The sequence below is a fragment of the Podarcis cretensis genome, assembly GCF_951804945.1.
Source record: "Podarcis cretensis genome assembly, chromosome: 13".
Classification (NCBI taxonomy): Eukaryota; Metazoa; Chordata; class Lepidosauria; order Squamata; family Lacertidae; genus Podarcis; species Podarcis cretensis.
In genome coordinates, this window is record NC_137182.1 from 37849975 (window position 1) to 37871612 (window position 21638).

Consider the following 21638-nt stretch of genomic DNA (forward strand, 5'->3'; position numbering starts at 1 on the left):
GGACAACTCTTTATACCTTCCAAGCTCGAAAAAACCTCTTAGGAACCAACAGGAGATCCCTTTGTCAAGGACAGGTTGGACGGAAAGGAATGGGGAGAGGAATCAGCTGGGAAACATACCAAGGGAAGAAAGCTCAGAGCCTGGGGAACGTTGGTGGGACAACCATGAGCAGTTTTGATGTGCTGTTGGCTTCAAAGCAAGCGGAATCTGAGGCCCTGGCAGCTACCAATATTCCAGAGGCTCAGCTTCCCTTAGAGGCTATTAGTCTCTGTTAGTCACAACCACCAATTAGTGTTCAGTTGTTTAAAATCATGTAATAGAAAGTGCTTTGCCCTAGAGCCAAGGTTTGGGTGTCCCTTAGGAAATGTGGCCTTTTTATTATGATTATTAATTCCTTTCTATACCACAAACTCATATAAATAGATATATATATATGTGGTGTGAAGAATTTTAACTAAAACCAACTCTGGGCTGAGTAGCCATGTTCCCCATGTCACATAGCAATGAGGAAAGTTTCAAAAGCATTTGGTCATGTGTTAAGAACATCAATTCCACTGGTAGCAGAAACTCCTTGCATGACCCTCTTTAGATCCAAACCATTAAGAGAATTTGTTGCAAATAACTCTCCCCCCCCTTCACAAAGGGGGTCTTAATACATTTTTAGGGATCTAGAATGACAATGCATTCAAGTATAAGCTTTCCAAGTACAGTATAAGAGGCTTTCAATTTATCAAGTGACACTGAATGTTTCACAAAACATTCACGAAACCCACAATTTCTAATGGGGGTGTGAGCACCTCATAGACCTCTCCCCAGTTGTTTCCTCTATGCTTTCCCAACCTTAAATTTTTCACATTAAAAAAAAAATGTCCTCGTCAGAATTTTAGTGCAAATTTCACTTAATATGCAGATTTTTAAAAACACATTTTATTGCCTATAATCCTTGCAGCCTGCCGCATAAGCTATTGTGTCCCCTGCTCTGTGCTGAGGTTTGTCCTACACCGCTTGAACCAAAGCTATGTTAAAATGGTGAAAAAATAGCTTATGCTCCCCAGAGCTCCCCAGTTCCACATACAAAGGCAGGCTTACCTCGCTCACTCAGGTCCATGTTAAGTGCCTCTGTGCTGGCCCAATTTCTGCCATTTGTGTACAGACTTTTGGTCTTGGGTGGCGGCTGAGGTGGACTTTTCTAAGTAGAGGCAGAGGGGAGAAGCAAATATTAACAGCTCGGCCTCCTGAAAAGCCCATCTCCTGGTGGGACGTCAACTCACAAAGAACATGCTACGCTAATATTGCAAGTGCCAGTACATCTGCCTTCCTACTAGGGATGGAAGGATTTGACAATTTCAGTTCTCTCAGTTTCACATTTTTTCCCAGTCTTAAATTCAGTCCTCCTTATTTCTGCATCAATTTGTGAATTAAACAACCCAAAACAATTCCCATTAAAATTCTTCATTTTAGCGTGAATTTCTCCTAATAAGCACATTTTGGTCTGCACTACACCTTTTTGCAAGCAATTTCTTTTAATAGTAAGCATTTTCAGATGTCAGTTTCACCAATGTATTCATTCCTGTATACATTTTTGTCAACACTGTTTGGTTGGGAACTGCATCGCAAAATTCAGATTAAGTGTGAATTTTCGCAGAATGGCTGTGTTTCAGTTTCCATATTGGTTCAGAAAGCGAACATTTGATAGATTCACCTTCAACTGCAAACTGGATTGAATTTCTCCCCTGCTTCCCACTGCCTTCCAGACTGTCTGGGTTTTTAAGCATGTCTGAACAGTCTGGGTCCCATACATGTTCTTATGCCGTGTTGGTTTTAAAAAGTGGCCATAAGCATAAGCTGGGGGGGGGGGGGTCATTTCCAGCAAATCTACATTGGTGAGAATGGATTTTAAAAGTGTCCCTCTTCCAACCTTCCAGGGAAATCTTATTTATTTATTTAAAAATACATTTTTAAAAAGTCTTCTGTACCCATTCCTTAAACCGGCCAATGTGAGTCTAACATTTCCCAGGCTTGTTCAAGATTCCATGGCCAGGATTATTTGAGCATAAGAGTTGTGCTGTTGGATCAGACCAAAGATCCATTTAGTCCAAAATCATCTTTCCAACAGCATGTAGACATTTTTTTTCTGGGAATCAGCAAAGCATGCAGGGCAGAAAGGCAACACCTATTCCCTGGTTTTGCCCAGCATCTGCTGCTTTTGCTGTACAGCGATCCCTCTTGCTGTTCTGGCTTCTGAAATTCAGAATATTTTTTTTCTTGTTTTCCTCCTCCAAAAACTAGGTGCATCTTGTGGTCTGGTGTGTCTTATACAGCGAAAAATAGGGTATTTTAATAGAAAAGTGGCACATAGCGCTACAACAAATAAAATCAAGCAAGCAAACAGACAAGCTCTAATTAGTGCTCTAAGCCTCACCTTGGATATCGCTGGGCTGGTTCCGTTGACCTGAGGAGCGCTGTTGTGGTTTAGAACTGGGGCCAGAATATTATAAGGGACGTAGCCAACCTGACCGTAGTGGTTCTGAACTTTCCACCACTTCTTGCTGTCATCCAGGACCTAACGGCAAAGAAAAAAGAGACATGTTCCTAGTGAAGCGAAAACTTGGTTCTAGGTCTGGAACTGAAAGATGCTAGATTGTTTTTGTATGCCACAACTGCTGCTAGGATTTTGTTGGCCAAAAATTGGAAAGCACAAGAAGTGCCAACAGTGGAGGAATGGCAGATGAAGATGATGGACTTTTGGGAGCTGGCCGACCTGACTGGAAGAGTCCACGACCAGAAGGAGGAGGAGCACCAGGAGGAATGGATGAAATTTAAAGACTATTTAGCTAAATATGCTAAGATAACTTAAATAGAAATACTTGCAAGTATCAGACTGGCTTTGGATTTGAATATATGATGTTATAGAATAATAAAAGGTAAAGGGATCCCTGACCATTAGGTCCAGTCGTGACCGACTGTGGGGTTGCGGCGCTCATCTCGCTTTATTGGCCGAGGGAGCCGGTGTACAGCTTCTGGGTCATGTGGCCAGCATGACTAAGCCGCTTCTGGCAAACCAGAGCAGTGCACGGAAACACCATTTACCTTCCCGCCGGAGCGGTACCTATTTATCTACTTGCACTTTGACATGCTTTCGAACTGCTAGGTGGGCAGGAGCAGGGACCAAGCAACGGGAGCTCACCCCGTTGCAGGGATTTGAACCACTGACCTTCTGATCGGCAAGTCCTAATCTCTGTGGTTTAACCCACAGCACCACCTGCATCCCTTTATGGAATAATATGTTTAAAGTTAATATGAAAGGAAAGAAAGGTGTTAATTGACCAAGTAAATTTTATGAGAAATTAGTTTTGGAAAACTGTTACAATGATATACATTGAAACGCAGCCAGGGGGATTAAAGGAAGTCACCTAACAATGTCAACAAAAGTGGAATTATTATACGGTAGTTAGGATTTATGTTTGTTTCTTTGTTTATGTTTGTTATAAATTTAGAAAACAAATAAAAAAAATTGGGGGAAAAACTCAAAAACAAAAACTTGCTTCTCAAGTTCCCTGTCAGGGGAGGTCCCGATTCCATTTCACAAACAATTCTATAAATGTTACCTAACCCACAAGGTTGTTGGTAGGCTCCCAGCCCATGCACATTTCTGTTAAGCCATTTAGGGCTCATTCATGGCCTACAAGTGTGGTGGGAGGCGAGATCAAGAGGTCTAATGTACAAGCCTGCTTCATTGCCTAGGATATTCTGGCTTGGGACAGGTGACCAGGCAATAGGGTATTTCCAAATGCCCTGAGTCCCCAATGAAAGCAGCTTCCCTACAGCTGTGTCCAATCTGCAAATCACATTCCTTTCTATTCTGGCCAGATCAGGAGCGGGGTGGGAGTGGGAATCTTCTGGCACTGCAAGTGTTCTGGGACATCAACTCACCTGCAACATTTCTCCATGAAGTACTGAGAGTTCGTTGTTGTTTCTGGCTGTGAAGTTATGGGTGGAGATCACAGACTTGCTCTCTGGGTGTTTATGTCTGTCAGGAGGGAAGAAAGAGCACATGGAGTTATGGGCAGGAAGGTCCATTACTTGTGGGCTTTCTAGAACATCAGTGAGGGTTAGGATGGGGGCTGGAAACCCAGCACCCCCAGCTTAAACAGTAAAATATGGCCACCCAGAAGGCTCTGTCTGCATCAATGTGCTTGTGGAATGCCCTCCTTTAGAAGTTGGGCTGGCACAGATGCTATCATTTCAGTGCTAGGTCAAGACCTACTTTACCCAGACATTTCAAGAGTTTTTAATTTGATGATCATGCAACCCTTTCTGTGTCACATTTTTAAAAATTGTCTTTATTCGTTTGGGTGATGTGTTGTACTGTTTATAGCTGATCGTAGTACAGTTTATTTTTAGGTTTTGTATCGTGCACCAGTTTCCATATAGATGACGGGCAGGTTGTACATATTCCAAACGAACAACGAAACAGTTTAATTTCACTCTGTCCATTGCTGTTCCCAAAATAATCTTTCTCCTGGATTTGCAAGCTTGTGACATTTATGTAGTTTTGCGATCTTCATTTGGTTTAATCTAGGGCTGCAACGTTTAGTTAATTAATCAGAAGATAAACCCAATAAAAACAATTTGACTGATTAAAAAGGTGCTCTTGATACATGGGGCAGATGGGTGTGTGTGTGTGTGCGCGTGTGCATATATATACACACACACACACATATATATATATATAAAGGTAAAGGTACCCCTGCCCGTACGGGCCAGTCTTGACAGACTCTGGGGTTGTGCGCCCATCTCACTTAAGAGGCCAGGGGCCAGCGCTGTCCGGAGACACTTCCGGGTCACGTGGCCAGCGTGACAAAGCTGCATCTGGCGAGCCAGAGCCGCACACGGAAACGCCGTTTACCTTCCCGCTGGTAAGCGGTCCCTATTTATCTACTTGCACCCGGAGGTGCTTTCGAACTGCTAGGTTGGCAGGCGCTGGGACCGAGCAGCGGGAGCGCACCCCGCCGCAGGGATTCAAACCGCCAACCTTTCGATCGGCAAGTCCTAGGCGCTGAGGCTTTAACCCACAGAGCCACCTGCGTCCCTATATATATATATATATATATATATATATATATATACACACACACACACACACACACCATATATACACACACACACACCATACACACACACACACACACACACACACACACACGTGTGTGTGTGTGTGTGTGTGTGTGTGTTCTCATTTGACAGGGAAGAAGAGGGGTGGGAAAAGTAACCTCTTTTAAGATGCTGCTGTGATATACGTGCTTGCAGTCTAAAAACAAAGGAAGTATGCATTTTGCTCAGAACTATTGTTTCATTTAATTGCAAACCTGTAGTTTTAACCAACCAGTGGTCCACACTGAGGTCCATTTACTTTACCACCATTAGCTGATGGCAGAATTAATTCCCATCCCCTTCATTTAAGTATTACTTGATAATAATTTTCGTAAGAAAAATAAGCGGAGGAAACCATAAATTAAGATCCCCTCGCAGGAAACAGGAACTGAACCATTCAAAGGGAAATTCATCAGTGATGCCCTGGCTGTGCTGAACAGGAAGCAATTAATTAGAGACACAAGACGGAAGTTTTTAAAGGCACAGTAACCCTGAAAAGCCTCCACAGAACCTTTCCTGACCACAGCAGATAGGCTGGCGCTGTGGTTACATTTGAAGTAATGGACTTTGCCTCAAATTCAGAGGCCAGAACAATAAAAGAGAGAGGATGAGGCATGTCAATTCTGAAACCAATGGGGGATTTCTTGATTGGGGGACAGATCCATTTTAAAACCAATTAAGACATCAATTAAAACTTTAGTTCAAATTGTGGAACACTTTCTTCAAGGTTACGTTGGGGTTCAATGGCATAAGAGGAATGAACAAGAAAGTATTAAACACAGCCTTTCTAACAAAGAGTGGTTACCAGTAAATGTTGTAAGTAAATATTGTACACTTCCTTCAATATCTCAGAAAGGCATGCAAATTTGGGCTTGGCAATATGAAAGTTCACTGAAATTTTTATCACTTGACTAATCTGCTAAAAAGGTCAGGTGATGAATCAACCGAAAGTTATTTCAACCATTCAGCCCTAGCTTTTCATCACTTTTTATCTAGTTGAATGGGAGCAATGATGCAAATTCATGATGACAGGAAAAAAATGTAATATTGAAGGAAGGGCTAGATAATGGACAATGTGAGATATTGGCCCCCACAACACCTGCCTCTTTCCTATAGGGAATGGAATTTCCTGCAAGACAAAATAGTCTCTCGCCCCTCCATGTTGCGGTCCTCCTCCCAATTGGATGAGGATCACAACTGGAACCCGCTGGGATACAAAGCTTGCCAAGCGCTTCAGAACAGATGATAGGAAATGGAGAAGAAAAGGAATTAGAGCCCTTCATCCCCACCACCACCAATCCTACCTTAGCTGGCTGCCTAGCGTCCCCCTCTTGGCTCTCTTCTGGGCGCCATCTTTCTTTAACCGCTGTCCTCTTGTTTTCATCCTGTTATATTTCCCTTCTGCACCCATCACCAGAGCACCTGACCTTGCCTTCTGTGATACCTGCATTCCTTTACACCTCCCTGTTATAACCAGCCAGCTCCTATTAAGCTACCTTATCCCAGTAAACCCAAGAGCCCTTAATTCCTGGTCTGTTCCTTACATTATTCGGCCATAACAAACCCCCATTTTGTTTCAAGCTAACCCAGGCAGCCTCGTTGTTCCCAAGCCCTGCTGCCCTGGCTCATTCCCCCAGCCTTTCTAGAAAACCCAGTTCTCCCAGTTCTGTCCTCCCACATTGTACACACAGCCTGGAATGGACTTCCTTTGTGTTTGTTTAGCTTCCTGCCAAGCCATGGCTATCCAGGGGCTGAAGAGATTGTCATGTTCTCTTGAGCCTGCTACTTGTGTGCTGTTCCACATTAAGAACTCCCTGTGCGCTGTGCCCAAATTACAGTGCCTGGCCATTACCAAAGTGTGCTCCTGTTTATGGCAGTATTCGTGTTAACGTTAAGTGAAAACAAGTAATTCTACAGGAGGCCTATTTAGGAGGGCAATGTGCCTCAATGTCCCCCAAGCCCTCACTGAAGGGGACATCATGTTCAGCAGTGTCTACCTGGGGATATAGCCAATAAGTCTATCTGGCTCTGCTCCCGACTGCTTACACACCCAAACTCTCTGTGGTGCGCAGATGCATTCTGAGAAGGAACAGTACAGGCCTTACTTCTGTAATGTGTGCAGAAAGCCAAACTGTGTAGGATCCAGCATATTAATTCCGTGCTCTTATTGCTTCCCTGCTTGAACTCCTCCGGGGAACAACTGGGAACCATGCAGCAGCCTAGTGGGTCCAGCATGGTTGTCCTCCCCTGTGGACTACAACTCCCATCATCCTTGACCACTGGCCATGCTGGCTGGGGTTAATGGGAGTTGGAGTCCAACAACAGCTGGAGGGCAAAAATGTTGGCTACTCCTCCAGCAGCCACTTAATGGGTGGAAAGGTAGCAACCCTATAATTACTCCCATTCTCCATATTTCCTAGAGTTATTAATCATTATTAATCACTCTCCATATTTCCTAGAGTGAAACCTTGCAAGGGCTGGAAGGTGACATGGAGTGGAAATGTGGTGACATTGGGCTTAATCCGGGGGAAGGGGGGTTGACAGGAGCCCTTCTGTACATAGAACATGTTGTACGATCTGGTGTATGTGACTAGGACCTGTTTATGCCATCTGTCCAGTGCTGAAAAGCGATTCCCAATTGGTAGGGGAAAGAAACAGAGAAAATCAGCTGCCAAGAGGAGTGGTACTCAGACAGAGGCTACTAGTGCTTCCTCCTTCGCCGCATGTGTCCAATTGTGAGATTCTATTATGCAGTGAATGTGACGTGAAGCCAAGGCTTTAGCCAAGAAATCCCGGCACTTTTGCAGAAGTACAATTCCCAGTCTTCTTTTTGGGGAAGACATGGCTCGGGACTCAAAGTTGTTTACTCTTTTTAATGTCAGTGTTGCTCGGCTCCTTTTCTGAAGGGTTTTCCAGGAAGTGGAGACCTTGGATCTCAACACTTTATTGGAACCTTTTCATGACTTCTCTATGCAAACAACATCACATCATAAATACTTGTGGAAAATCCACCCTAAATAATAAAAAGGGGAGAGGTCACTAGCCTAGATTATTTCAGTGACCCGTTGGGACCTTAGTCTATCTTTGTCTTGCCTGAAATCCAGAATTTCTGGTTCAGCTAAAAAAGAGGCATCTGGTTTTAATTTATTTCAAGAACTATGAGGGAACCCGCTCCCTCCCTGACACAGTATGCATCAGTGAACAGTCATTTCCTCATTTTTGGGCAGTATGTGCACACACACCCCAACACTTATGGGGCCAGAAGTGTTTTTCCACCCCCATTGTACATGTTTACTTTAATTCAAGATATCTGTTATTGCCCTATCTCCCTTTGTTAACCAGGTTATATTTCAACCTTGTGGATCTCAAGTGAATCATTATGGGCATATCTATACTAAATATGTTTGAAGAAAGTTCAATAGTCATTGTATGACTGAGAGGTGGTTCCTGGGGTAAGGGAGCTAGAGACCACTCACAGTTCTTACCATCCTCTTCTCAGGATTATTGGGGGGTGTGTGTGTGTGTGTGTGCGCTCGCGCGCTATAGCTGGAATGCTATAGAACTGAATTACCCCAAATCAGAGGGTGGTCATAAGGACAAATCTATCGATCTATCTATATCTATATCTATCTATCTATCTATCTATCTATCTATCTATCTATCTAATCTATCTATCATCTATCTATATCTATCTATCTATCTATCTATCTATCTATCTATCTATCTATCTATCTATTTATCAGTCTGCTATACTACTGGTTAAAGATAAATTAATGAGTTTGCAGCTGAGGGGCCAGAACATTTTGTTTCTGTTTACCACTATTCTTGTTCCTGGCAAGTATTAGGACTCACTGTACAGTTAGGGAGCAGAGGATTAAACTAAGCATGGGAGTTGGTATAATGACCAACAAGGCCTGTATGTTTTCTCAGAAACCTCTTTCTTGGCCACACTGGATCTGAATTTACTCTTCAGCGATTTATTAATCTCGTGTCAGTTTTTTTTTAAAGTATTTCTCCCATCAGTGAAGAAGACTAGGAACATTTTTTTTTTTAAAGCAGATAAAATTATTAAAGTTTTAATAAGCTGGATTCTTTGGCAGCTGCTAACAGTTTGCATTCAGAATTCATTGATGTGACAGTGGCTAGGCAGGTCCTTAGCCACAAATCCAAACAGGTTCCGATTTGTGGAGGTAATTTCAAGTCCCCACTCAACGTTAAATGTTTGCTGGTCACTGACCTGAAGCTCCCTTACCTCCCACTTACCCTAACAGCCACCTGCAATTTATACAGACTTATAGACCACCCTCACCTAGAGAAGCCCCCAGCCATTAGCACCACCACCAGCTTACTAGTCCTATCACTGACTTCCCTGCTCACCACCGGACCCAGCTTCATGCAAGGCAGAGAGACAGTGAGAACAACAGAAAGAGAGAGAGAAACAGAAAAGAACAACATAGAATTTATCTAAATTTCCCGTGATCAAATGGCTCACAAATTTTCCCAGCTGGGAAGACCTTCAAGAACTCTCTGCCTGAAAGGCATATTACGCTGAGAAGGAGCCCTTCATCATGACAATGGCCAAGGCCATTCCAATCCCAGCCCTTGCGCGCTCACGCTTGCGCTCTCTCTCTCTCTCTCTCTCTCTCTCTCTCTCTCTCTCTCTCCACGCACACACACACTTCTTTCAAGTTCCCCCACCCTTAGGGTCCATCAAAGGTTTTGGAGGTCTGTGAAGCTGTGATTTAATTGGTGACTGGATGAGAGCCCAGCACGAAAGGGTTTTGTGCAGCATGGTTGGGAAAGGCCTGTGACTCTGGAGAGCTTTTGTCACTCACAGGAGAGGCAACACAATGGCCAGTACTTTCAGTTCAGTATACAGTAAATTTAGCTTTCTATTCCCATATGCTGCCCCCACCAGTGCTGCACGGGGGCCCATGCATCTGAGGTCACTTGCAGACAACCTGTTTATTGAACATTCTTTCTGATTTATATGTTCGGAGGTTATAGGATGTTGCATCAAGCCATGGTTATATCCCATACTTTCCGGTACATTTCCCCATCATTTTCCTTATTACAAAAAGTCAGATTTAAGAGGAAAGTGGCTTTGTTGTGCAAGAGCACCAAACTTTAATTGTGCCAGTATGTTACAGAATCTCCCATCTGCAAAATAGCAATAGTCCATATTATCTGCTGGGATGCGGGTGGCGCTGTGGGTTAAACCACAGAGCCTAGGACTTGCCGATCAGAAGGTCGGCGGTTTGAATCCCCGCGATGGGGTGAGCTCCCGTTGCTCGGTCCCTGCTCCTGCCAACCTAGCAGTTCGAAAGCAGATCAAAGTGCAAGTAGATAAATAGGTACCACTCCGGCAGGAAGGTAAACGGCGTTTCCGCGTGCTGCTCTGGTTCTCCAGAAGTGTCTTAGTCATGCTGGCCACATGACCTGGAAGCTGTACGCTGGCTCCCTCGGCCAATAAAGCGAGATGAGCGCCGCAACCCCAGAGTTGGTCACGACTGGACCTAATGGTCAGGGGTCCCTATATTATCTGCTGCACACAGAAATAATATTCTTAAGATTTTATGGGGGCCCTCCTCTATGTAGTAACATAAAATAATAATAATAATAATAATTCTTTTTTTTTAACTAGTTTTTTTATTAAGACTCTCATATATATATTAAAAAGGAAAGCCAATATCCCTATTCAGAAAGCTGACATTTTGTGGCTCCAGACACAGTAAGACAGAAAACAGACAATGCTGATCAAATTCTGAAATTTTGGGAGAACTTTACCAAAACTTTGGCAATCCCATCCTATCCTTCAGTATAAGAACAGCTTGCTGGATCTGGCCAAAGACCCCTCTAGTCCAGCATCCTGTTCTCACAGTGGCCAACCAGATGCCTATGGGAAGCCTGCAATACCTTCCCCCCCTCTCCCACCTTTCCTCTCTCCTTGCCTCTCAGATCCAATTTCCAACCCTGCCTTCCAAGGTCGGTCCATCCATCCATCCATCCATCCATCCATCCATCCATCCATCTCAACACACCTTCGCAAATATAAAAATAAAATGGCCAGAGGCTTGAAAGGGACTTACCCATTGGCTGCAATTGTGGGAGCTGATTGCTGTAACAGAGGAGAGTGGGGAAGAGAAACAGATAAATGGTTAACTACGAAGACTGCACAGTCACCTTGGCCCAACATCCAGCTCAAGGCAGTATCCTCCCCAAGTTATCATCTCTAACTGATCAGGCCTGAAGTCATACTGACTGTAGTCAGAGCCAACCTCCCTCCTGCAACCTGGTGCCCTCCAGGACTATAGTTCCCATCGGCCTCAGTCAGCACAGCCGTATGATGCTGGGGCTGATGGGATTTGCAGGCCAATAATGTCTGGAGGGCAGCAAGTGGGGAAAAGCCAATTCAGATCCACTCTGCCTCTGGCGTACCCAACCATAATGAGAGCCAGTGCAAAGTGGTGGCTAGAATGTGTGGCCAGCAAGACTTGCATTCAAATCCTCACGTAGCCCATCAAGTTCCCTGAGTGATCCGGGGCAAGCCCAATTAATGTGTAATTAAGATGCACTGGAAGATACAAGATTGGACACTTCTAGAAGGAAACTAGACAAATTTATGATAGACAGTTTTATTACTAGCTGAATAGAGCCCCCATTTTCAGTGCCACTATGCTGATGAATATTAGGGAGAAGAGGGGAGGACAAACAATGTGGGATGGATCTTGCCTTAACAGCCTGCTTGAGGAGCTTCCCTGAAGTATCTAGTTGGCCACAGAAGGAAGCAAAAGGCTAGTTTAAAATGACTTTTAGTCTCACTCAGCAGGTCTATTCTTATAGCAGAGAGAGAGAGAGGTGGAACTGTAGGAAGTAGTTGTTTTTAAAAAATGGTCTGATTTATGCAGTGAGTAGCAGCTGTGGAATTAAACAGTCATAACGCTCTTCTAGAAAAGTTGGTTCCACCAGATTCTTATTTGTAGCAATTGCAAACAAGAAATGAGCTATTGGATCCACCCAGAAGGTATTAGGATGCCCCAAAATACATCAGAATGGATCCTTCAAGCCACTTTCTGCCCACAAGGAGAACTTGGTCTTTCTCCCAGGAGCATCAGATGCTTTTGCACCTGTCCTCTTGCCCTCGGTGTGGGGTTTTTTTTGCAAATGTTTATCCTGCCTGCTTTCCACCTCATCACTCACTTGGGCACGACGTTCTTCGTGTCGGTGTTGCATCTCCACTGGGTCTTCCCAAGGCTGGCCAGAAGCATCTAGGCGTGGTGTCTCCCAGCCGCTCCGGAAAGTTGGGTTGTAGGGATCTGCGTAGCCCCGGGGGAAGTCCACTCTGGGGCGCACAGGGCAGAAAGGAGGTAGAAATGAATAGAAGAAAATAATACAATTGAGAATGAGTGAAATCATCAAATGAGGGGGGTTATTGGGTTGTTTTTGTTTTTATTGTGTATTTTGTGTTTTCATATTGTGGCTTTATCTTGTGAACCACCCTGAGACCTGCAGGTATAGGGTGGTATACCAATTTAATAAACAATAATAATCATGAAACCCTCAATCACATACTGAAACTTGCCCATTCATTTCTGATTAAAATTGCCAAAACCACTCGACTGATTGACCTCAAACCGATCAACACGGAATCACTAGCCAGTGTCACAAATGGATGGGTCTAATTTATCAGCAACATATCGAAGACTTTGGAATGCAAATCCCCAAGGTTTCCAGTGACCTCCGAGCCTGAAATGAACCGCTGGGCTCCAGTGACCAAGCTCCTCTGGTGCCATCAGCTCAGTTCAGCCAATGGCAGGCAAGAAAGGTCATGGGTGAGCTCCCGTTGCTCGGTCCCTGCTCCTGCCCACCTAGAAGTCCGAAAGCACACCAAGGTGCAAGTAGATAAATAGGTACTGCTCCAGAGGGAAGGCAAACGGTGTTTCCATGCACTGCTCTGGTTTGCCAGAAGCGGCTTAGTCATGCTGGCCACATGACCTGGAAGCTGTATTCTGGCTCCCTCGGCCAATAAAGCAAGATGAGCACCGCAACCCCAGAGTCGGCCACGACTGGACCTAATGGTCAGGGGTCCCTTTACCTTTACCTTAAGCTACTGAAGGTAATGGGACCCTTTATATATCCAGCTGTCCTTTGTCAACAACAAATTGTCACTGTTTTTTGGTGCTGAATATATGCTATATGGTAATTTATGGACCTAATAGGAATCTAAAGCCATTTGCACATGTTGCCATGCAGCCAGTCCATGCAGAATGTAGGCACCCTATATATAGAAATGAGCAAACCAGTGATATTTTAGGGAGCAGGCTAGCAGGTGGGGCCCATTACTTACATCACAGGAGCTTACACAACACAAAACACTGTTGCTGTATGTAGGTTTCGTTTTATTTGTTTTTTATCTTATATTTTGAAAATGTACATTTTTCCCCTTTAATTTTTTTGGGGGGCCCCAAGAAAGTGGGGCCCTAAGCTATAGCTTGTTTAGCTTATGTGTAAATCCAGCACTGGGGAAGAAATAACAAACCCCCCTTACCTTGGCCTGGTCCAGTTTTCACCCAGTGAATACCACAGTTCCGTCTCCTGGTCTCCCAAGCAGCCTCGCATCAGGGTCACTGCTTCCAGGGTCAGCATGGGGCTGCGCAGCTCAGAAGCAAACGCTGGTCCCCCCGAAGACTCCACAACCTGAAGTGGGATGCGAGAGTCAAAAATGCCAAGTTGTTGTTATTGTTCTATTTATTTATATCCCAGTCCGGGACTCAAGGGGGCCCAAGTTCTCCACGGGAGGTGCTTGACTCTAGAGCAGTGGTTCCCAACCTTATTTTGGCCATGCCCCACCTAAGCAACTCTAAAAATCCTGATGCCCCCACCCCACCCCCATGACACATAATTCTTATTATTCAAAAAGTGAACTATTCATGTGGAAGAAGTCTAAAAGGCCATTAACTGTGAATAACTCATTCTCGAATTGGCCCCCTTAAAAATCAAATTGTCCCCCTGTGGGGTGTGTGCCCCACATTTGGAACCACGGCTCTAGAGCCAATCTGCACATGCAGCAACATCACACGATGAAGCTTTTCATGGATTGTACCACGCTGCTCTCCAAGGATGCGGGGAGGGGATTGCACTTTTAATGCTCTCCCGTGACAAAGGAGACTTCACATACAGATGCCTAGCATGCCAGGGATATATGTTCTAGGCCAGGCATAGGCAAACTCGGCCCTCCAGATGTTTTGGGACTACAACTCCCATCATCCCTAGCTAACAGGACCAGTGGTCATGGATGATGGGCATTGTAGTCTCAAAACATCTGGAGGGACGAGTTTGCCTATGCCTGTTCTAGGCTCCCCTTTGATACACCAGTTTTCCACATGCAATGATTTTTTTTTTAAAAAATGGGTTTCAGTCCCATGTCTGCCATCCGCATGGTATAGTTCACCCTGTCATTCTGCTGCTTGGGCAAATCACCTTCCAGGGTTTAATCACCACTGGTTCAGCTGCCTGAGAGTTCATCTTCCCCTCCCCTCTGCCCCATCTGTTGCTTACCAGCTTCAAGGGGTTGAAGAGAAAATGTATGAGCTCCTCTGAGGTAGGGTTTGCAATGTTCGATTTCAGCCTTGCCTGAGTGGTGGGAACAAAAGCATATCCTAGTGGTTAGCATGAGCCAGGCAGGTGACCTCTTGCTTTCTTGTGAGAAAAGCACACCCAACAACACTCACCAGAAGGCTGAAGGAATATTTCATCTTTGCCAGAGCATCTTCAAACTCCTCTTGGGGAGGAGGCCGGGATCGGATTGTCAGGAGTCCCTCTGCGGATGCAGCAGAGTAAGAAGATATTGACACCTGTACTGCAACTTGGGCTATTGTTCTACGATGACATTACATGCAACCTAAATTATGTATACTTCCTCTTGGAATTGCAGCGGAACAAAGCAAGAGGCATGAAAGCACAAACGAATGCCAAAACAGACTCAGGCATGTGTGTACATCCCACTTCCACCTCACCAGTCCAGAATCTGTTTTGGAGACCAGAGCCCCTGGTCCTGATGGCTCTAGAGGCTTCCTCAGCACAGGTGCCAAAGGCCACCTGTAAATGCTCCACATAATGAAATTAATGTGCTACACATGTCAATACAAGATGCCCAGATGTGGAGCTGCACACACGGTGTGCAGCAACCATGTCAGTAAGCCTTTTGGATCCATGACCAAAGCTGCAGGATTTCTGCCTGCAGACTGGAATCCATTGAGGGTTCTGGGGAAAGGCCCCTTGCCCCAGGTTTTATCTGAAAGAGCAACTCACGTCAAACGAGTGAAAAAAACACACACACAAAGAACTCTTGTATATGCAAAGCATGACAACTCTGCTATGGTGCTATGCCGAAACAGGAGACCTGGGGCCTGTTATGTTAGGGAAGCCTTTCAGAGCCCAGTGAAACTTTCTGGATTCTGGTGGGTTTCCAGAATTGTCCAGAGGGCAGAACCAGAATGTTCAGCCAGACAGGAGCAGCATTCAGAAGAAGAAGAAAAGGAGTTTGGATTTGATATCCCGCTTTATCACTACCTGAAGGAGTCTCAAAGCGGCTAACATTCTCCTTTCCCTTCCTCCCCCACAACAAACACTCTGTGAGGTGAATGGGGCTGAGAGACTTCAGAGAAGTGTGACTAGCCCAAGGTCACCCAGCAGCTGCATGTGGAGGAGCAGGGAATCGAACCCAGTTCACCAGGTTACGAGTCTACCGCTCTTAACCACCACACCACACTGGCTCTCTAGTTTCTAGCTGCCTCAGTTATCGTGGCAGGAAAGAGAGGGAGAATGTAGTTTCCTGGAGCCCAGTTCGATCTATATTTCTCACCGCCTGGCCCCCGGCGACGCCCCTTTGCGGAGCGCTTGCGTTGATCCAGGACACGGAAAGCTTCGGCCGATTTCTGCAGCTTCCCTATGAAGGCTTCCACGTCGTCAAAAACATGGTTCAGCAGCTCCTGTCAGACAGAGAGAGGAAGGGAGATAACAATAGACAGCTCCAGCTGAACACTCTGTATAGAGCTCTCTGTGTAAGAACCAAATGCACAGATCTGTACATGTCTACTTAGAAGTAAGTCCCACTGAGTGGAGCGTACTGCTAGGTAAGCGGGCATAGCACTGTAGCCTCAATTTCTAAAAAGAAAGAAAGAGAATTGTGGCATGCGAACTACATGTACTGGAATTCTCTGTTCTGTGCAAATTCATGAAATATATTGTATTTAATTATGGGGTATCAGAGTTTTTAGGGGGTTAACCAGGCTGGGATAGCAGGCTTGTTGGTTTTTGAATGTCTGATGTAGATTTTTCAATTTTGTTGTTGACAATACTGTAAAGATTATCATATTGTATGAAGTGATGTTCCTTTGCCCTAACTACACTTTACTCCTGGAAAAGCAGCAAAGACCATCTACTCAATCTTGAACTCCTTGAAGGATTTCAAGGTATTTATATCAACGGCAGCATTCCATTGAGCTACAGCAAAATAAAACAACACGTGGTTTGCAAAACAACAACAATACTTTTAACAGAATGAAAACACGCTTCCCTAAACATTTTTTTGGGGGGGTGAGGGAACGGTATTTAAAAAAATATATATAGGAAGAAAAAAATAGTATTTAAGAGATCAGCCCAAATATATTCTATAGGTTGTGTGTGTGTTTCTTAAAGTCCAGATATGCCAATACGTTCTGTACTTTTAACAGCTGTACAACAAGCAGGGAAAAAACCCCACCACAGGTGTATCTCTCCCTATCATTGCTTTGTTACCTGTCCAAACCTGCACATACCTGTCAGGAAGCTGCCAAGGGCACTAAGTATGCATCAGGGACAAAAGGTGACAGGTCCTATTGGGTGCATGCAAATATAGGCAAATCCACAAATCCTACCTCATGGCAATCACTCCTACCTCCCACAAATCATTCTAACCTCTTTTGAAGGCCACCTGGTTTTTCACACCACACCTTTCCAGCTAAACTTACCACATTTTGCTCGGACTGAACAAAGGCCAGGTCAGAGTCAGCTGCTGAGATATCTGGAAGCAGAAAGAGCCAGGAGGTTAGACACACTATGCTAGCCTCTGCCCACCCTAATTTTTTTAGTGATGTTCAACTCAGGCATAAAGGTGTGCATAGGTTTGCAGCCTTTGGCGAAGAGTTAGGGCTCCTGGCTTCTCACCGTTCTCCCTTTGCTCTGGCACGACAACCGTTGTCCTGGAGGGCACCTGTTTAGGAGACTGAGGCAGGGTCTCCGGAGCCTTGTTGGTCTGGCTGCCAAGCCAATTCTGGGTAGCTCTGAAGTCAAGAGATGAAAAGCAAGAGGTTGAGATAAAAAGGAAGGGCTCTCACCCTGAGAGAGAATGCTATTCTAGACATCTCTAGTTCTCCTCTGGCTCAAGGGTGGGGAATCTTTTTCTGGTCAAGGGCTACAGTCTCTTGGGTGTGGGAGGGGCTGGAGCCAGTGGTGGGTGTGGCCAGAACCAAAGCAGGCGGGGCCATATCCCAAACTATGTCACTCACAATCAGGTGTACTGGCACTCCAGCAGCTGCTTTTACTGGTGAAAGCAGCTTTGGTGAGGTTTCTGCTTTGTTTTAGCAGAGAAGCGGCGCATGTGGGTGCTTAACCCTTTTCCATTGCTTTTTTGCTGCAACTCACTCCCACTTTAAGCCACTCTCCACACCTCCACTCCGCAGGATCCAAGAACCATGGGAGGAAACTCGGAGGGGGGAAAATCAGTGGGACTTGCGTTAGAAAAATAGCACGTGGGTGAAAGGGTCAGATGCCTCCACCCAAACATCTCTACTGGAAAACCACACAGACCATTCCTTCTACAGCTGCTCTTCCCTAGAAAAAGCCATCAGCAGGATTGAAATACAGTGGTACCTCGGGTTAAGAACTTAATTCGTTCCGGAGGTCCATTCTTAACCTGAAACTGTTCTTAACCTGAGGTACCACTTTAGCTAATGGGGCCTCCCACCGCCGCCATGCGATTTCTGTTCTCATCCTGAAGCAAAGTTCTTAACCTGAGGTACTATTTCTGGGTTGGTGGAGTCTGTAACCTGAAGCATCTGTAACCTGAAGCATCTGTAACCCAAGGTACCACTATACATTGTGTGTGTGTGTGTGTGTGTGTGTGTACTTTGCAGCCTTCATAGTTTTAGAACTCCCCTTTCCTTCAGACGTGTGGCTGTACAGGCTTATGGGTCTGCATTCACCTGAGCGCCTCCTTCCGTTGAGCATTTCCGCCTGACTTGAAGTCCAACAGAGCTCCATTAATGTCCTGCTGGATCAATTCTGCCTATAAAATAGAAGAGAAACCAAGTCAGAAAACTCTCTCCCTTCCCCAGGCCCAAAATATGCCTTGGGGCATCACATTAGCCTTCACAAACTTGGTGCCCTCCCAATGTTTTGGACTTCAACTCCCATCAGCCCTTGCCAGCAGAGGAGGGCACCAGGTTGACAAAGACTGCTTTAGGTTACATTTCCTGCAGCTGGAAGAGGGTTTCACTATCAAGAGTGGCTTTTCACACTTCCCTTATGGATCCACAGTGTCCAGTTTCCTTACCCCTACATGGTCACATTCAAAGAAGTGGACATCTGGTTTGAGCTGGTGGGGTTCCTGGCACACAAGCAGAAGCAGCGACTGGGATCGAGACTCAGGTCGAACGGCTTCACAGCGAGCCACAGCTGCTAATCCGTAGTTTTCTAGCTCCTCCTGTAGGGGGAGACAAAGTCACCAAACAATCCAGACAACCCATACAGAGCCCTCTCCAAATAAGAGATATTGGATCACAGGGCTACAGCCAAAACCTCTTGGTTCCTATTCGCCACCCAACATCACAGTCTTGGGTTGCTCCTCTACCTTTGAGTCTATGTCAAAGAGCTTGATGGCTGACCCGTTGACCTGAAGCAACATCTCCTGAACCCAGATCTTCCCTTGGGCATCCATGACAGACAGTTTCCTGGTGGCATCCTCCACGGTTGCCAAGTCATCCTCGTCCCCAATGGAGAAGGTCACCAAGTGCTGGAAGATACAGAAGGGAGAGAAGCCTGTGCAAATCCATCTTAAGTCACCGAGGTTACTTGTTTCTTTATTTCACTAGTTTGCAAATGGTTCTGGGGACCATCAGAAGGGGTTTAATAATAATAATAATAATAATAATAATAATAATAATAATAATAATTTATACTCCGCCCCATCTGGCTGGGTTTCCCAACAGAATATTAAAAACATAAAACATTCAAAACTTTCCTAAACAGGGCTGCCTTCAGATGTCTTCTAAAAGTCAGATAGTTGTTTACTTCCTTGACATCTGATGGGAGGGCGTTCCACAGGGTGGGTGCCACCACCGAGAAGGCCCTCTGCCTGCTTCCCTGTAACCTCACTTCTCACATGGAGGGAACCACCAGAAGGCCCTTGGAGATGGACCTCAGTGTCCGGGCTGAACGATGGGGGTGAAGACACTCCGTCAGGTATACTGGGCCGAGGCCGTTTAGGGCTTTAAAGGTCAACACCAACACTTTGAATTGTGCTCGGAAACGTACTGGGAGCCAATGTAGGTCTTTCAGGACCAGTGTTATATGGTCTCAGATATGGTAGACAAGTATTCATGGGCATCAGTATGACTACCAAAACCAACCCTGCCCTAGAACATCCAGGTGCTCAAAAGTGAAGTGTGAGTGTGTGTGAATGAGTCAGAAAGTGAGTGAATGAATACATAAATAAATGAGAGAGATAGAGATAGATAGAGAGGGAGGGAGGGAGAGGAAGAAAGGCCTTAACAGGGTCTCTCCGTCATCTTATGTTTGGTTGGTGGGCAGAGAAGAGAGTGGGCCTTTTGGAGAGGGTTCTCCCCTGAGAGGCTAACTTGGCACCAAGTATGTTGGTTATTTGATGGTAGACCAGCTCATACTCCAGCTGAGCTGTCCTCTGCCTCCACAGAGCCATCTGCTACTACCAGCTGCTCTGTGGGAAGCATCTCAGTGACATTTTATATGCTGTCAGTCATACTCAGTACGCTTCTGAGTACCAGTTGCTGGAAGCTGCAGGAGAAGAGGCTGCTCTTGTGCTTGGCTGGTGCTGGAGGGTTTCCCACCAGCATCTCTTTGGCCACTTTGAGGGCAGGATGCTGGACTAGATAGGCCATTGGCCTGAACCAGGAGGGCTTCTCAGGAGGGCGCTTCCCTCACTGCAAAAAGTGAGGTTACAGGGAACCAGGTGGAGGGCCTTCTCGGTAGAGGCGCCCACCCTGTGGAACGCCCTCGCGTCAGATGCCAAGGAAATAAACAACTATCTAACTTTTAGAAGACATCTGAAGGCAGTCCTGTTTAGGGAAGTTTATCGTGTTTTTAATATTCTGTTGGGAGCCACCCAGAGTGTCTAGGAAACCCAGCCAGATGGGTGGGGTATTTTTATTATTACTACTACTTCTACTACTTTCTTATGATCTTATAGTATTGTTGATCATTGCTTTTTCCCCCTAAAAAGATTGTATTTAATTTTATTTGTACACCACCTTGGAATAATTTGTGTCATGAAAGGAGAATTGTGAGGAATGCATTTGTCCTGACCTTCCAGTATTAAACATGAGCTTATTCACTCTGCTGATTTTTGCCCTGTGCCATGGCTCTCCTTGGCACTTACTGCTTCAATGTGGATTGTATAACAGGGATGCTTTTTAAAAATTATTTTCTTGTTTGGTTCCCCATATAGTTCTACCAAAGGACAGTCCAAAAAAACCATGAACGCAAAAACTTTATACAGGCCTAGGCAACATCCCAAATGAACTAGAATACCCATCTTCCAACTCGTGAGTCAGGATCCCAAAACAAGCTTGTAGGCCAACCTCAGAGTGAGTTGCAGATTATTTAGATGATTTGTTTTGGAGGGAAGACTGTTGTCTTTTAAAGAGGAGACAGGCAGACAGGCAAACAGAAGCGGAGGGAAAGGTGTAGAGTTAAGGAGGACGTGTGTGGTAAAAAAAGAAGTCAGAGTCAAGTGACAAGTCAAAATAATTCAAGACAGTTGTTCTAGAATGTTCTTCAGAATCCACTGCAACACATAGGCTTCTCATGCAATTGTTGTTGTTTAGTCGTTTAGTCGTGTCCGACTCTTCGTGACCCCATGGACCAGAGAACGCCAGGCACTCCTGTCCTCCACTGCCCCCCGCAGCTTGGTCAGACTCATGCTGGTAACCTCGAAAACACTATCCAACCATCTCGTCCTCTGTCGCCCCCTTCTCCTTGTGCCCTCCATCTTTCCCAACATCAGGGTCTTCTCCAGGGAGTCTTCTCTTCTCATGAGGTGGCCAAAGTACTGGAGCCTCAGCTTCACAATCTGTCCTTCCAGTGAGCACTCAGGGCTGATTTCCTTCAGAATGGAGAGGTTTGATCTTCTTGCAGTCCATGGGACTCTCAAGAGTCTCCTCCAGCACCATAATTCAAAAGCATCAATT

General features: G+C 45.3%; 1 protein-coding gene across 1 annotated transcript in view; it reads right to left on the reverse strand.

Annotated features, from left to right (window-relative positions):
* Positions 1-21638, reverse strand: part of EPS8L1 (EPS8 signaling adaptor L1) — a 42532-nt gene that overhangs the window by 8688 nt on the left and 12206 nt on the right. Inside the window, exons 5-18 of the mRNA XM_079950391.1 lie at positions 19046-19207; positions 18749-18898; positions 18399-18481; positions 17362-17477; positions 17166-17218; positions 16019-16145; positions 14886-14974; positions 14713-14787; positions 13703-13851; positions 12355-12496; positions 11244-11272; positions 3934-4030; positions 2423-2563; positions 1090-1189 (exon numbers count right to left, since the gene is read on the reverse strand). Of these exons, the coding sequence (XP_079806517.1) occupies positions 1090-1189; positions 2423-2563; positions 3934-4030; positions 11244-11272; positions 12355-12496; positions 13703-13851; positions 14713-14787; positions 14886-14974; positions 16019-16145; positions 17166-17218; positions 17362-17477; positions 18399-18481; positions 18749-18898; positions 19046-19207 (1513 nt within the window). The remainder of the gene's footprint in view (positions 1-1089; positions 1190-2422; positions 2564-3933; positions 4031-11243; positions 11273-12354; positions 12497-13702; positions 13852-14712; positions 14788-14885; positions 14975-16018; positions 16146-17165; positions 17219-17361; positions 17478-18398; positions 18482-18748; positions 18899-19045; positions 19208-21638) is intronic.